Source organism: Perna viridis, chromosome 8 (genome assembly GCF_037379345.1).
Source record: "Perna viridis isolate PV_CMFRI_1.1 ecotype Kerala chromosome 8, ASM3737934v1, whole genome shotgun sequence".
In the NCBI taxonomy this organism is placed as follows: Eukaryota; Metazoa; Mollusca; class Bivalvia; order Mytilida; family Mytilidae; genus Perna; species Perna viridis.
Genome location: NC_142452.1, coordinates 4,285,503 through 4,303,465, shown reverse-complemented (window position 1 = coordinate 4,303,465; position 17,963 = coordinate 4,285,503). Strand labels below are relative to the sequence as shown.

Genomic DNA, 17,963 nt, shown 5'->3' with positions numbered 1-17,963 from the left:
GTGATACCTTGTCGGCGGTGTACTTAAAGTCATTTCCGTCTGAAATATTAATACACACGTGTGTGTGTATTGGGGGAGAAGAAAATCGAAGTATAATTGTTCTTCCCATGTAAAAGTATCCTGTCTACTGGTATGTGAAAATCCTCTTATAATGTAAGTTTAGATACTACATCATTTTGCTGTCTAGATACATCTCTTGCAAGATTTCATGCTAGATGGTCATCTTATTCCCACTATCAAATATATAATACAACTGTTATGATAATGACACATTCTCCACATTTCTATCTGGTTCCGTTAACGTTATACCAAGAAGTTTGAGAGTGAAGACGGATGAGTTTTATTGGCAATACTATTATTTTTAAGCTTTCTTACTATAACTTAAATTGATATTTATGTTTATGAATATTAACATAGTCCTGTCGATAATTTTTCAATATCATCCGAAAAATAACGTTGGATTTACACAATAGGTTACATCTGAGGTTACAGTCTGTCTGTCTGTCCGACATAATACGTCGTTTCCACCTCTTCCTGCATGTTGATATTTCATGAAACGTTATTTTCTAAATGGAGATATATACAGTAATTGTAATAAATCTCGGTTTCGGAGAATTCTTTATAAAGGATATGGGTTATTACGAATGGTACCTGAGCCAGGTCTGGGTTTCATATCAAATCTCAAATTCAGATTTCCCTTAAATCTTCAATTTCATGTGATTTGATTTTGATTTTGTAAATATTTAGATTACAATCTCAAACAAAAGGAAAGGTTTTACACATTTATATTTTCCTCTTGTATTTTCTCGCAACCCAACAAGTAAAATAATTGACTTCAGAAAACAAGTTTCCTATCCTTTACAGCCTTTTGTTTTAACATTTTAGGCTGTGGCTTTGTGTTAAGGTATTTAGGGCCTAAGGCTTTTTGTTATAGCATTTAAGGTCTGTGTGGCTATTGGTTAAAGTATTTAATTATTGTGCCTTTTTAGTCCAAATGCTTTTTGTTTTGTCATTCAAATGCAACTCTGCTTTAAAACCAGGCTGAAGCTTATTATTATTTAAGGCCGTTGGCTTTTAGTATTACAAGTGTTTGGATTTTTGTTTTAGTATAACTAGCGTATAACTCTTTATTGGATTATTACAAACGTATGTATTTTTGTAAATTACTTTACGGCTTTTATATTTCTTACACAGTAGAATGTATACGAATATGTCGGGTTTTTTTATTGTCATTATTTCAGCATTATGATGGCGGAAGATGACTACGTATGTATGGGCGACGCAGATTGTCAGTACCTTACTGAACAATATCTAATGCCTGAAGCAGGTATATAATCATACTTAAACATTATTGAATTTATTCTTGCAATTTATCTCTGTTGAGAGTAGCTGCTTTGTTTTAATCAATATCTAAACTTCAAAAGGAGTTTTACATATTTTTAAAACTTCAATACAGGTGCGAAAATATATATAAAAAAAAACACTTAAAGTATGTACCGTCCGCCCATCGTATCGCCCTGTGCCATAGACCACTCGGGCAGCTAGGTAAATATATATATAATTAACGTCTCAGAATGTGACGACTCTATTCGCTACACTGCTCCATCGGATCAAATTGATACAGGAAAGATCCAGAAAAACTTACTGCTAAAATATTAAATTGTAATCCACGCTATCTCAAAGCTAGAGGAAACCATGATGGAGTGGGAACAAACTGAGGAAACATTAATGTACACTTAATTCTCTCCCCTATCAAAAAACTAATTACAGCTGGCATTAAGCAATAGGGGGAAAAGCATAATATTTCTTATTATCTGCATAACTTTGACTAAAAGCATCGATACCTCGAATTAACACTAACAAAATTAGGACCTGATATAGTACCAGCCTATTTGTAATCGGATGAATCAGATGTAACCTTTAAAATGGAATGTCTGTCTGGCACCCAAAGAAATGGTTGATCACATGAATCTAAAAACCTTCAAAATTGATCTTCCTACTGAGGTTTTTTATCAATGATAATGTTACAATAATTTTTGATCGCCTTTGAAATCGCCTGATTACAAATAGACGTATACAATTTTGCTCCAGGTATAGCCAGACACATACAAAGACCTGTATTGTATAACAGTAACTGGTACCTTCTTACTCTGTAAAATCAGTTGTCTAATTTTCTTTAGTTTTTTCTTTCTTTTCTTAGTTAAAAAGAAAGACATCTTTTCTTTGTCTGTGATCATACCCAAAAAGACTAAAGAGTGTACTGGTTCTAAAACAGACTTGGCAATATAAAAATACCCTAGACTAACGAATCATTTTACTGCTGAATGAATGGCTATTTTAGCTCACTCTGTAGAATTGCCTATATGGGGTAGTAAATATCCATTAAATTCTTCTATTAATCTATCATCGATATAAAGAAGGCATGACACCGACATATGTCGTAAACGTTAAATGACTTATTAATTTATTGTATGATAAACAAAGGCAGAGTTTTTCCATACAAACAGTAACGCATTACATTGGAAATAATGACCACTCCATTGAAATCCCAAAAGACGCTTAGAATTCTCTGACATCATAACCTGATTTATCATCTAATTTCGTTAAACAACTATTTTCCTTAACAATTTTTGGAACTTCTGACAGTGTGTCTAAGGAAATTGGAGTGTATCATAAAACAATCAATATACATAATATTTATGCACAGTCTTGGTTTGGTCGGTTCTATTGTCATTGACGAAACAATAAAAGGAGGCACTACCTCTCCAACTTGTCCTACATAAGAAAGTGCACTAGACCTTAATCTTACTGCAGTTCTGAATTTATAAAACATACGAAATCCTCACAATTTTTGGCGTTCTGAAATTGTCGAGGCGATGAATACTCGTGGTCATACAAAATTCTCCTTTAAATGATTGAATGAAGTCATTAATGTCAATACCATCTTTAATCCATTTTAAGACATGACTTTAGGAATTTTCAATTAAGTTTTGCCACTGCGTTAAATTTCCATGAAAATTACCAGCTACAAATAGATGCGCGTTATACACGTACAATGGCTTGATAATACATCATACACATTGTCTATTCTTGCTCTGACAATAAATGATACATATTGTCCATTCCAGCTCTGATAATAAATCATGCACATTTTCTATTCCAGCTCTGATAATAAATTATACACATAGTCTATTCCAAGTCAAAACTGAACTTCTCATCATTTTCTAAACTAAAACATTTTACATCATTGTCCAGTGATACTCAATTGGAATCTGTTTTCTAAACTTCCAAGGGTAAAAATTTGTCATGAAACTACCATGAGAAAGGCGACAGAGGTAAATTATACAGAATCTGTAAAGACAACAATTTGATATTAAAGTTATTGTCTACGTGGACAGTCTGCTTGGAAATGTGAAACATCTCCACAGATGTGACATCCCGAATAATTTGAACCCGGACGAGGCCTAACATTAGCATTGGGGATAGCGCCTCTCCTTTGCTGATGAAAGGTGCCTTGCAAAACGCATAGGTTGTTGATGAGAAGAATCAAAAGTTTGCTTAAATTGTAACATTGTCGCGAATTGATCGAATGATGGTACGATCTTGTGTGTACTTTCTATTTTGGACGACACGTTTGCATTAGAAGGTTCTGTAACAATTCCTTTATTTCCGTGTAATTTTAAGAATTGTTGTTCTTTTTCATACACCTTAACTTCTGCTGGAGAACTTAATAGGGACGTGACTAAATGACCTATGCGAGGCTGATCTTTATTACATAGAAAATGTTTAAGGACCAACGAGTACAATTTCTTGTCACCATGATCAAAACGCCTGTCCATCTCATCAAGAAGCATTAATTCCATCTGTAATGTATCAACATTGACTTCGTTTGCCCAAGCGGCATACACCTTTACTTCACGCAATGCATCAGCCACATTATCAACACTCATGCTGGTTTTTAATTCATGAATTTGCTGGTTCAAATGAGAGTTCTAAAACAGAAGAAACAAAATTCTCAATATACCGACTAGAACTGGCATTCAGTGATTTTTTTTAAAGAATTGAAATTCATAAATGTTTTGACGAGTGGTTTTATTTTGCTCAACAGAGAGGGCTTTTGCATAAGCATATCTACTACACATATCATTACCCGCAGTATAATGATGAAACATTGAATCAGATTTCCAACCTACATGTTGTTTGATTGATGCTTTATCAATTCCCATCCAAGCTAAAGTTAAAGCAAACCCACTTTTTGTACTATAGGTTGTCTCTCCCTCCCATAAATTTAATTTGCATAGATAATACTTAGAATAAGGCGCCGATTCACTGCAGAGCAGATGATGTTCATTACTTATCACTTATATTCGAGTATATTCAATCGGTTTAAACACATAACCACCTGTTAAGACGAAACCATTCTCCTTACAAAACTTTATATACTTTTTGAGATCATTCATTGGGCAGTACTCTAAATTATCACACTTTAAAACCACGAGTCTTGGGTCACGAATATCTACATTTTTTTTTCAGTACAAAAATTTAACATTATGCCATCAATATTAGGAATAGCAAATATTTGATCTATTAAAAGTGTTCCTAAATCGTCTGCCCGATCTCCAGTATGAGACAAAAGATTTAAGAATGTACTGTCCCGAAGTAAAATATATGTATGGATCATGGAAAAATAAGGGTTTGTAAGTTTATAAATATGTCGAAGAATTTTATAAAGTTTATCCCTAAATAAAGGTGGTGCCCTTCTTGGAGTAGTGGCGCTAATAGATTGTTCTAAACGTATTGCTGCTAGCATTTTGATGATAGTAGCTGCGGCAGGATTCCATATTTCAAAAACTGCATTCCGATCCGAACATCTACCAAAGTCACGAAAAATAGCTCTAACTTGACCAATGAGACTATCGACTGATCCCGCTGATCTTCTCACAGGACAGTTACATTTTGAATCTTTTTTGTTGCATCTTGGACGTAAATGCACAACCCGATCTATGAACTTTTGTTTTCCCGTCTAAAAAAAAAATCGAACATCGTTTGGACATGCTGTTGACAAATCCTTATAAAGATTATTCTTGTCTAGAAATTTGATTAAATCATCCTTTAATGATCCCTTTTGTTTTGCGTATTTTGTGTTATCTAAAATAGCATCTATCTCACCTAGTCTTTTATTAATTCCTTCCTCATCAATCAAACAATTTTCCTGTAAAAGTACAAGATTCACCAAATCCGTCTGTTCAAGATCCTTCTTTGAATTTTCCTCACTTTTTCCACCTTAATGTCAAAACTTTTATTTGGTCTCTCCGCAAGTTCATCTTTATCCAAGGTGTCTAAATTTTCATCATCTTTATTAAAACAATTCAAAATCTCAAAGTGTCCATTGTCCTGGCAAATAACAATTGTGTCCATTAACATTTAGTTAATTAATTAATTATAGCTGTTTTATAATTTCTAAAAAGACATTGTGTTTATTCTATAGTTCATCTTTGTAGAAACAAACGACTAAAATTCTCTATTCTTTTTTTTATGTATTCTGACAATCTATTTGTTCTATTAATGCACAATATATACAAATGTATTTCAGGCAAGGCAGAGTCTCCTATGAAGTTATTCTATGATGAAGTGATATCTAAAACAACACTAGATAAAGATGTTTTAGACGAACTTATATCCTGCTGTATTCTGATGACAGACGATCGTGCAGAGATCGTCCAGTCGTCAATACTTGCCGATAGAAACAAGACGCTGTTGGATATCCTTCTTACTCGTCCATATAATACATTTACAGCCCTGGTCAACGTTCTAGCGGAATCGGACAAGTTCAACGTTGACGTCGTTGAACTTGTCAACAGAATGTATAAGTACTGTTCACAACCGACTACTGGTACTTTACAAAGATCCCATCAGAGGCATACATTAGTTAAAGCACGTAGCATTGTTGGGTCTGGTAGTGAAGAATCTGTCAACTATTTAACAACAAAAGGTATGTACACTACTCCATAAATGTACACGTATGGCACAATCAATAAATAGATGAACAACCAAAACGTTTCAAAAATCAATATCAAAATAAGAATTTTAATACTTAATCATTATTTCAGTAAATTTAATCAGCAAATGCCACCTCATAAGGTTATTACTGGAATTGTGAATACATTCACAAATACATGGATCCACGAAACTTGTAACTTAGAAGATCGTAGCCCTTGTTTTCTTCAAAAGAACCTGGATTGTTCCCATAGGATTCTCATCACAATTAGGACCAAATAAAAAGAGTTTCCTTAATTCATCACTCAAAAATATAGAGAAAAAAACTTTAAATTACTACCATTAAAAATGCGATTTTGTGAAAAATCAGAATAACAAAAAGTAACCAAAGAAAATGTTACAAATCACCGGAAATGTACTACGACATTTTGTCTTAAAATTGTAATCTTTTAGTCGAGATTTTTGAAAGAAGGGCATGTTTAATATTACAAATCATGGTTTTAACCTGTACAATTTAAGAAAGCAGATCTTCAAATTAAATTGTTATCAAGACGCTTTAAATATGATGTAACTTTTTGGTTTAAAAATGCTTTATTGGAACATTTTAAGAACATTTTGTTTCATTAAGTATAATAGTGTGTGTGTTTACACTTATTGAGGACCTTTTGGTGATCTCTATAACTATTTGCTATTTTAAAAAGGTTAAAAATGGTGCATTCGTTGCGTTTTACCATATCTGTTCCTTTTTCTATAGCCTGAAACTCAAAATAAAAAGCGATTTGAAAATGCAAAGCCATAACATTGATACAAGCATTGAAACTTAGGTAATTTAAAACGCACTTTTATGATTACAGTGTGATTAATAATTGTCAAGTTCGTTGGGCAGTCAATTCGGTAAGACATCGAATCCTGTCTGATCTTGGACATTGAAACTTCATATCGGTCTCGAACAAATTGTAATGCCGGCCGTAAAACTTCTGTAGTGATGATATTAACAAAGGCTGAACATATCCCTAAATTTTATTTGACAATACCCGCGCTCTACAGAGAAAGTTCGTGTAACGAATCAATTGTGAAATGTATACTTCGTAGGCTGGAGATGTTGGTATATTGCCACTTAGAAAAAGGGAAGTTTACTATTGGGAAGTCAAAATCGTCACGTTTGTATGAAACTCCTGTATTATCTGTGTACAAATTAAGGTCTAGGTATGAGACAGACGAATGTGTATGATTTGTTTTTTTAATTTCAAGTTTATTTGGATAGATCAGATATATATGTAAGTAATTCTTGAAACTTTATCCCTCCATTATTGGGAATTAGATATGGATGAAACATTACTATTATAAGCCTATTTTGTAGATTCAGATCTCAGTAAAATACAGATTCAGAAGAATTACAAGACAATAGTTCATAAAACTGATTGTTCGACGGTCGTCTTGGATTATCTAATAGCTGAAAATATTATGTCGCACGAAGACTCAGAGGAAATTAGTATACAGTGGAATACTAGAAATGAGAGAAATAGAAAATTACTGGGAAAGCTACTTAAAAAGGATGATAGAGCATGTTACCAGTTTCTTAAAGCATTGCGACTGGATGAACAATATATTGATATAGCCAATCAAATTGAAGCAACTGAAGTTAGTGACGATGATAAGTCACTTATAAAAATTGGTAAGCTAAGTAGGGCTGAGAAAGAATCTGCTATGACACTACTCCATTGTGTGAATATTTGTTAAGAACGTTTCACGAGTTTACGAAAATAATGATTTACGTTTAATGTAATACATAACAAGCAAAGATATGGGTAAACCCATACCGTTGGATAATTCGGTTTTTTAATCATGAATCCAGCTGATTATCCTTGATAATGCTGAGATTTCATGGTTATTCGCAGTGGTGTGCTGCATTTTAACTACGCAATAAATGTTCTGAATCGCTTGAGACATATACTGCACCGAATCATCAAAATATTATATATATATTTTTTTGCGATGAAGCTGTACATGTTTATCCTTTAATATTTTCATTTATTTTCATATTGTTTCTATCCGTGAAAAAAGGCATTCAAACATGGTTCTAGTGATAGTTTATCAGTCAAACTGGAAAGAGTTCAGTAGAACGCATAAGTTGAAGTTCCGTAGCTAGAAAATAAAACAAATGACACCTATCGAGATCAATGAATGGAAATATATAAGCGTTAATATTTATCATTAAAAATTTAAACTCGTTTTCGATTCATTCCTTTTTCCTTTTTTTTTCTGTGATGAAAATAATCATGGAATAATTCTGGGAAATTCGCATGATAAGCCCTTCTTACCCATATTTCTCATCTGTTCAATTTGCTGTTCAAGAACCTAACCCACCTTGGAAAAAGTAGATCCGATTGTATAATTCAAATCGAGACGTAGCTAAGATAGGAGAGGCAATCATCACGGTCGATCTTGGGATTTCTGCTGTAGATAGGAGAGGCAATCATCACGGCCGTTCTTAGTTATTCTGCTGTCACTTTGATTTCACAGATTGACGCCATCCGTGGAGAACTGTTCTAGTTTTTTTTTATTTCCAGACTTTGTACATACACGGTAAAATTTGTTGAACCACACAGTTCTAGCTTCTATAGGCAATGCACATGCTTACATAACATAAGTTTTAGTGTAGCAGAAATAGTCGAGTAGATACAGTGTAATGTCATACCCGTTTTTGATTATTAGTTTATTTAATCATTTATTCATTTACTTTTAACATTTGTACTTGCATATTTTTATTTACAGGATTGAAAGCTGCACACGAAAGAGTTATGAAGCAAGCTGAAGATTTAGACAGAGTTATACCCATGAACATCCAAGGTATTTATAAAGTAGAAATACAGCAATATAGGTTTATAGACAATAGGGAAATATCCCGACAATTTATTTCATTGGCTGATATTTACTTTTATTTATGAATGGCAATATATTCTCTTTTTTTTTGTAGAACAATACAAAATACGTGTTGAAAAGTGGGAGAAGGAAGACAGAAAATTTGTTCCAACAAGGGCAGCAACTCATGTATTGCATTGCATTAAGGGAAATAGCAGCGTTACTGTAATCGGGCATTCCGGAAGCGGTAAATCGTTTATTGTTCATCATGTGGCTTTAAAAATGAAAAAAAATGGTTATTTTATTGTGCCTATCAAGAAGCCTGAAGAAATGAAACAATACTACATTCCCGGCAGAAAAATGCTATTTGTTATTGATGATGTTTGTGGGCGCTTTACTCTCAACCAACATTTATATAACAATTGGAAACTGATGTTGGATGAAATCATGTTAATGTTAGATGACGTCTCCGTAAAGATTATATCTTCTTGTAGGCTACAAGTTTTTCGGGATGACAAATTTTCAGTCCTGTCTGTTTTCAAGCTCTGCGAATGTAACATTAGTTCACCAGAACTTCGTTTATCTGAGGAGGAAACGACCAAACTTGCAGAAATGTATTTTAAAAATCGGTCTTATAAAGTAATAAGTATTTTCGGAGGATATGACTTTTATCCATTATTGTGTCAATTATACAGTAAAACACAAGTCCCATTCTTTGACACCTCCTTAACCAATCCTTTTGGAATACTGCAAGAGGATCTAGATAACTTTCTATTAGAGGGAGATGAAGGAAAATTGAAATACTGCGGATTACTTCTGTGTGTTTTGTTTTACAACACACTAGTGGAGGATGATTTCGCTGAAAAGGCTGATGACCCCGCTGTAGCCTCGACACTTGCAGAATGTGGTCTTAACAAGGGTACTCCAGGACAAAGTATACTCAAAGCTATGGTTACTCTGAAAGATGTTTTTATTACTGTTTTGAACAAAAAGGTACAAATTATACATGATAAATTGTTTGATTTTCTGTCTGTGTATTTTGCCAAGAAATGGACTTGCCATTTTATAAAGCATTCACATCCAAACTTCGTACGGGAACGGTTTATTTGTGGAGAATTTCATGACGATGAATTTCGCATAAAAATTCCTTCTGAATATGATACTATTTATTTGAAGAGAATGTTAACAGATTGGGCCAATGGGTATGTTGTCAACGTATTCTCCAACATAAATATGAAATCAAATAAGTTTAGGAAAAGATTCATGTCTCACCTGGATTCAGAGGAGCTATCATACAGGCAACAACTATTTCAAACAAAAGATCGTGACAACTTGTCGACAGCATTATTGCAAGTTTGTGCCGAAGGCTTTGTTGATCTACTCAACTGGATTATGTATTACACCCAAGACATCAACTGCACCAGAAAAGATGGAGTATGTCCGCTTTACATAGCATGCGAGCATGGTCATATCAGCATTGTAAAAGAGCTGGTTCGGCATTCTGAAATAGATGTTAACAAAAGGAGACGTAACAATGTTACACCACTGATGGCTGCGGCATTCTATAATAGACCCAATATTATAGATGAGCTTCTCAAAAACTCATCAGTCGATATCAATGCATTTGATGATGAAGGTCGGACAGCAATATTCCGTGCTTGTCTTAGAGGAAATACCGCTGTTGTTAGACAACTTCTTCGGTATCCTGTAGACCTGTCTAAATGTAAACAAAACGGGGCGTCCCCTTTATACGTTGCTACTGAGTTCGGCTACCTGGAAATTGTTCAGGAGTTATTAAAACATTCAATCGACGTGAATATGATGATACAATTTGGGGGTTCTCCCCTTCATGCTGCTTGCTACAAAAATGAAATTGAAGTGGTAAAAGAGCTTCTAAAGCACAAACAAATAAACGTAAATATATGTGCTGGAAATGCTGAACGTGGGAAGACGCCTCTGTATGTTGCATGTTCGAAAGGATTTTTTGAGATTGCCAAGTCTTTGCTTGATCATCCACAGATTGATGTAAACAAATCCAATGTTAATGGTACATCACCGTTATACATCGCATGTTCAAATGGATATTCCAAAATTGTTAAATCTTTGCTGGAACATCCAAAAATAGATGTAAATCAAGCTAATGCTAATGGAGCTTCGCCTTTATTCGTAGCCAGCCAGGAAGGATATTTGAAACTCGTCAAATATCTCATAGAAAACTCTGCAGACATGAACCAAAGAACACTTGGCGGAGACACGGCCTTGTCTGTCGCTTCTCAAAATGGACACGTTGATGTCACGAGGGAATTGATAAACTATGGCTATGATGTAAACATATGTTCAGCAATTGGTGAATCGCCATTATTTCAGGCATGTAAATCGGGCCATATTAATGTAGCTATAGAACTTCTAAGACATTCTGTAGATATCAATCTAAGAACTGCCATTGGTGAAACACCGTTATTCATTGCTTGTAAAAACGGATTTATTGGCCTGGTAAAAGAAATACTTCTTCACAATGAGACAGACATCAATGCTTGTACTATGAATGGATTTTCCCCCGTATGTATAGCGTGTCAAGAGGGACATATTGACATCGTTGATCTACTGGTTACTCGTTTTCCGTACATAGCTGAACAAACTACAACTACGTGTATATTGTCACCCCTATACATAGCTTGTCAGTATGGACAAGTCGAAATAGCACAACTTCTCCTAAAACATTCGTATGATATAAACGTATTTTATCATTCCAATAAATCGCTTTTGTATATAGCCTGTCAGAATGGTCACTTTAAGATCGTAAAGCTTCTTTTGAAGTATCCAATTGAAGTAAACCAATGTACCGATGATGGCTTCTCGCCGTTTTATATAGCATGTGCTAACGGGTATAGTAATATTGTATTTGAACTTATTCGAAACCAGTCGGTTGATACGAGCAAAACTAACAATCAAGGAGAATCTCCTTTTTGGGCTGCATGTGCTGCTGGTCACTTTGATATTGTCTGTGAGCTTTTGTATGGTAACGTAGTAGCAATTGATGAAAGTAATAATGAAGGCAAAACTCCACTGTTTATTGCTTGTCAAAATGGACACATTGAAGTAGTAAGAGAGTTAATAAACTACCATGCTGATATTAACAAATGCAGCCAAAGTCGTGTCAGCCCTTTACATATTGCTTGCTCTTATGGTCGTGTTGAAATTGTCAAAGAGTTAATTTCTCGTCCTGGAATTGATTTGGATCCGAAGGCGGTGGATGGAGATTCTCCACTACATAAGGCGTGCCGACGGGGGCATTTGAATATTGTCAGTCGATTACTACAACATGCTGTAGATATAAATTATAGCAACGAAGAAGGCCATACTCCATTATTTTTAGCTTGTGAGAGGAAACATGCAGATATAGCTTTGGAATTGTTGAATCATCCTTTGGACGTGGGCAAAGAAGACAACTTCGGTACAAGCCCTCTTTTCCTAGCTATTGACTTTGGTATGATGTCTATAGTTCGAGCTATATTACAACATCAAACTGACATGGAATATAACAATAGATTCTTGTTCTTAAATTTCGCATGCCGAGTTGGAAAAATCGATATTTTGGATGAACTACTACGTCATAGGGGTACTGATGTTAACATATGCAATGATGAAAAAGAAACTCTTCTTTTCCTGTCTTGTGAGATGGGTAACTTGGACGTTGTCAAAAAACTTTTACAATATTCTGTTGATGTGAATATACCCAATATACATGGTAAAAGCCCTTTACATGTCGCTTGTGAAATTGGACTAAGAGACCTTGTTTATCTATTATTACAGAATAATGCAGACGTAAACATGAGGTATAACGGCTATACTGCAAAACAGATTGCGAAAGCGAAACGTCATAAACAAATAATGAAAATGTTTAAAAAGAAAGACAGATGCACGACCATGTAAACTATGGTAATGCAGGGAAGAACTGGAGAAACTAAGACAACCGTTATAAGACACCTTAGTACACACTGTAACATTAATATAAAATTCAGGATATCAATGGTAGTGGGGGTATATATATATATATATATATATATATATATATATATATATATATTCAAATAAAGATGCATTACTTCATAAATTTTGCGAATATTTTTCATTTTGACAGACATTCTTCATTCGTTTGTTCAAGTTGTAGTTTTGTTGTAATTATCGAAAAAAAGTAACACAATTGTTGTTCACGATCCATAACATTCTCAGCTAACTATCAAACTGTCCGTTATCGATATGTTCACGATCATTTCTTTGTCTCGGTAGTGTGACGGGGTGAATCCGATTACAAAAAAGAGCACATTTAATTATGGGTGACGGTGGAACACTAAAAAGAGCTTTAAGATACTTCTCTATCACTCATAACACGAGATGCAAGAACTATTCACGACTCACCTGACACATCCATCCAGCACCTGTCTAATGAAAATTGTACATAGCAAATGTTCTATTCATTCACTGAATGTAGGTAGTGACTGTAAAGAACAATTGATATATCTGATTTTAATTGGGTTGCCCGGTTTTGCTGCTTTTTTCTGTTTTTTTTATTTTGTTTTTTGTTCTTACTTTTGTCGGGCATGACTCGATCATTGTCTGTTATCTTAAGTGTTCTTGGCTCTGTTTTATCAATGGACACCTCATTCACCTTTGAAACCTTCAGTATCCTTTCTTTTGTTGAAAAGAAATAATACATCAAATTCCTTTGAATATAGTTTGTACATGCAATTGTAGTACGTGAAACCTTGACACTATAATGTACTCCTCAAGACAAGGATTTAACCAATATACCAAAATAACTCTCGATCAGACCAGAAAAATAAACTTCTTTATCAGACATCGATCTCCACAAAACACTGATTGATGCTGACCATCATAAATAACTTCTCAAACTTTGAATAAAACCAGAACCCAAAAACAAACAATTAAGAACACGATCGAAATCGGACATGTGCAACAAAATAACCTATTAATGAAACGCACACATCAGAACACAAGTACACAAGTAAAACGCAGGTGAATCGATTCCACGAAATAAGCTGAACCCATGGTTGATTCTTGACCCTATAAACATGGATATAACCATATCTCTGAAACACTTCAAAGCATGGATGGATTGAACTTTTTAATAACTTGGATGTAACATTATTTTTAAAATTAATTATCTAAAACTTTAATGAAAATATCATCAAAGGAAATATTTTAAACAAAAATTAAACAAGAAAACCAAAACGCACTCTTTGGAACATCAACGAACTAAAAAGAATATAGGCGAAGTCAGACCTGCCGTGGGTTTCATAAAAAAAATCTCAAATTGAAAAAGTTCTTGAAACCAGAGTTTTCCTCAATTCTTCATCGGTAGGAATTTGAGTTGAAAAAGCATTTGAGGAAAATCTCAATTTGAGATTTTTGAAACCAGGCACAGACTCTCAATTTTAAGACGGCCTCTTAACTCAGTGAATATTGTTTCGCTTCCATGCGTGTTCTTCGGGATTTATCGCCTGGTTATAGCTGAAATATTGATGCTCGGGCGTTAAACCCCAACAATCAATCAAACAATCTTCGAGATTTGAAAAACAGATCGACAGGAACGAAAAGATTTGTGATAAACCATTTTATATGATTGCGGGCGTGTTGTATTCTGCACTTGTGAAATGTTACAATGTTGAATGGTACACTGAAGTAAAACTAGTTGATAGGAAGTTCAATGTGTCCCTATGGTTTCCTAAACTTATTATAGAGATCTAAACATAAATGATATGAATGATAGTCGTTAAAAATATGTTTCTGAGTTACATATAAATGATAAGCTTATTTTATAGAGGTTAATGTTTTTTTAAGAAAAACATTAGCTAGAAATATTTGAGTTCAAGACTTGACTCCTTTAATTTTTCCGCTAATAACAGTCAAGTCCTTACAAATTTCCGGTGAGGGGTGGTTGTCTTGAGACTGATCATGAATACAGACGAAAACGAGAAGAGTGAAATTTTGCTATGTAATATTTCATGGGACCTTCCAGTACACTTGTATTGGGTTAAGATGGACTTGAACATGTTGTTATTTGTTAAGACACTTTAATCTCATGTTATCATAGCGGTTGAAACTGGCTTAGTATAAAATATATTAGTAGAATGTGAAATCTGAACTATTTATGCCTAGGCAAAAATAAGGCTATGCCTAGCCAAAACTATTTATGCTTAGACGCTATTGGATTATTTGACCAATCAGAATCGTGATTAACATCCAGGCTTCGTAGAATATTATGCAACCCTTTGTTACAAGGCAGATGATTGGCTCAGCAAAATTTATTTAGCATATGCAAAATTAATTAAGGCTTTGCTAAACTACATTAGGCTAGGCATAAATAGTTTTGGCTAGGCATAACCTTATTTTTGCCTAGGCATAAATACTTTAGGCTAGACATAAATAGTTTTGGCTAGGCCTAACTTTATTTTAGGCTAGGCAGAACGTTTTATTGTTGACGCTAATACCGCGCCATATTCATTACAGAGATGCGGAATTGCCAATGGACAGGTCAGTAGAGATACCCCGTTACCGAGATGATCATGATGGAACACTATAAAATTAAACATAAATATAACAAAATATTTTAATATACAGGAATCATGTCAACAATATATTAAAGTTGCTAAAGCAACAATCAGCACTTTAGTCTCTGTTTAGAACAGTAGCGCGCCGATTTCTGTCACGTCCTATCACCATATCCGGAGTCGTAGTCCATAATTTAGCCTGAGATCACATGTCCTGTCCGTCCTAGCGTCACCCTGAAATTAAAATTGAAAGATGAATGTAACGATAGCCATGAACAACTATGAATGTAGAAAAAGGAACAATTTTACTTTAGGAACCTGCTCACCTACACAAATGCTAATACGCAGGCACTTTTAACGAGTAAAACCTGTCGAAATAAATAAAAATAAAATTCAACTATTACAATAAACTTCATCTTGTCGGTGAAGATAAGATTCTAAGTCCCCCACCGCCTGCATACCTATCAATGATTAACAAAAAAATACACAAGTCATAACTTAGTCAAAACTCAATCGACCGGAACTAAACGTACATGTACCAAATATAAAGTCTGATAATCTTTACTGTGTTATACTGGACAATCAACATGATGGATAGACTAAAGTCCAGTTGCCTCGAAATAACACAACCCGAGGTCCATTATTACATACTGCATGGGGCATATTTTCATACAGCTCTGTATTTTGATTGCGATTAAATACTTGGCCCAGAAAAAGAATTTTACCTGAATCGCAGTGGCCCCTTTTTGCCCTTTTACTCCTCAATAAGCACAATCCCCTAAGTCAATCCTTTGGGGGTATGACCCATTTGGTACAATTTCAAAGAGATTTATTCACTTCCACTCAATTTTTATTCACTGTATATCAGGAAAATGCTTGTTTCTAGACACATTCTGGCCCTAAATTCCTTGTCAGTTCAAGTCATATCATCCAAAATCAATCCCTTCCATCCTGGTGTGGCACTTTGTACTACAAGTTCGAAGATAACCTTTTGGTCCCTTCTTTGTGAACGGTTCAATTAATCACACACCAGAAATTAATCTCAGCATTTCTTTTATGAAATGACACATTGTGTTCATTTTCAAAGGAATCCATTCACATTTACTCAAAACATTGTTCGGTCATGATGATAATGTTTGTTTGTTTCTGGTCCCATTTTGTATCCTATTGATAACATATAACGACCGCATATTTACATTACTTATTGTTTATATATCATCATTTTAGCTCTTTCTTTTTTTATTTGTAAGTTGTAGCCTTCATACTTAACTTTGCCGGTCTATCATGTGATTTATATGAGATGCGATATGAAAGTTCTATACGCAGGTGCTGAAGGTTTGTTGCCACAGATGAAAGGAAAGTTGGCAATACGAAATGAAAAGTCATCGCTTTTGCCGTATAGTTTGGTCAATAATTTGCCTTTACCATCAATCTCAAAGTGTAGGTCAAGATATGAGGCTGACTTCACAGTGTCTGTAGTATCTTCCATTTCAAGTTCTTTGGGGGTAGATGTGATGCATAAAATCCCCGAAACTAGGATTGTTTAACAATAATGCGTCATCTATATAGCGGAAACTGGGATTAAAGGACCTATCTAAACGATTTTTTGTCAATGAAGCCACGAAAGTGGCTGAAATTGACCTAGGCTTCTAACTAAGGGGTTTTTTTAACGTCCTTAACTACCCTGTCGGGTCTCGCACGGACGGCCCAATTTGGTGGGCTTTAAATAATTTGGCTATTTATCTAAATTGTATTTTAACAAAACAAAACAAAAAAAAAGAAATAATAAGTTCAAAAAAAAAGGGGGAAGGTAATATACTAGTAAATTATGAATAGCTCAAATGTTAGAAATTAAATAGTAAATAGTAAAAATGAAATTTGTAAATGGACCATGTAAAGGAGGAAAATGCCAAGTTGGATGGAGAAGAGTCAAGAACAACCAGTCGGACCCAGAAGGCGGAAGACCTGTATGATTTAGTTTGCCAAATAGTGTATGCGTTTTAGAGTCAAATGGGTGTGGTTTGGTGAATACCCAAAAGTGAAGTGCAAATTTAATATTTGATAATGTTAGAGTTTTAGTTACCAAAGGTGTATGCTTTTCTGAATGCCGAAAAGTTTATGCCGAGCCAAAAAGTGTATGTAAATTTAGACTGCCTAGTCTAGCCGGGCGTAGTTCCCGGATTTTACCGTGCTAGCACATGACATTAGTACGCAGTTTTACTAAAGCCACACGAGACCGTTCCAGCTCATGCTTCTGGTGAATGGGTTGACCAAATTTTTTTTAATAAGTTTGGAAACTGGATTGATTATCATTGATGAGATTGACCTAGGCATCACATGAAAATCTTAATTTGCGGCATCACTCACATGCATCCGCGATCAATACCATTATGAATGGAAAAGAGTGAAACGTGAAATGGCAAGAAGTTAAAATAACCATGAAATCGACAGTTAATCAAACAACATGCAAGGGAAATTTCGCATCTTCCATTTTATTTAGAAATCCGTGTAATATTTACGCACTATTTAATG

General features: G+C 34.5%; 2 protein-coding genes and 2 pseudogenes across 7 annotated transcripts in view; 1 reads left to right on the top strand and 3 right to left on the bottom strand.

The window, feature by feature from the left end:
* Positions 1-5: 5 nt before the first annotated feature.
* Positions 6-12,923, top strand: LOC148609012 (uncharacterized). Of its 3 annotated transcripts, none has more exons than XM_088541423.1 (6): positions 6-130; positions 1,242-1,327; positions 5,594-5,992; positions 7,358-7,672; positions 8,773-8,847; positions 8,975-12,923. In XM_088541423.1, the coding sequence occupies exons 2-6, from the start codon at positions 1,246-1,248 to the stop codon at positions 12,790-12,792; spliced, it is 4,689 nt and encodes a 1,562-aa protein (XP_088397549.1). In that variant the 5' UTR covers positions 6-130; positions 1,242-1,245; the 3' UTR covers positions 12,793-12,923. The 3 variants fall into 3 exon arrangements, with proteins under 3 accessions (XP_088397549.1, XP_088397550.1, XP_088397548.1); XM_088541424.1 differs by having other exon boundaries at positions 22-153; positions 7,364-7,672; XM_088541422.1 differs by having other exon boundaries at positions 22-153.
* LOC148609014 (uncharacterized) lies at positions 1,889-3,248 on the bottom strand (annotated as a pseudogene).
* On the bottom strand, positions 2,808-5,587 carry LOC148609013 (uncharacterized; annotated as a pseudogene).
* A 2,553-nt stretch (positions 12,924-15,476) lies between the features above and the next one.
* LOC148609011 (MOB kinase activator 3B-like) overlaps positions 15,477-17,963 on the bottom strand; it is a 42,561-nt gene continuing 40,074 nt past the window's right edge. For all 4 annotated transcript variants that reach the window (XM_088541005.1, XM_088541006.1, XM_088541007.1 and 1 more), the window contains exon 10: positions 15,477-15,665. The gene's annotated coding sequence lies outside the window, so the exon portion shown is untranslated. The remainder of the gene's footprint in view (positions 15,666-17,963) is intronic.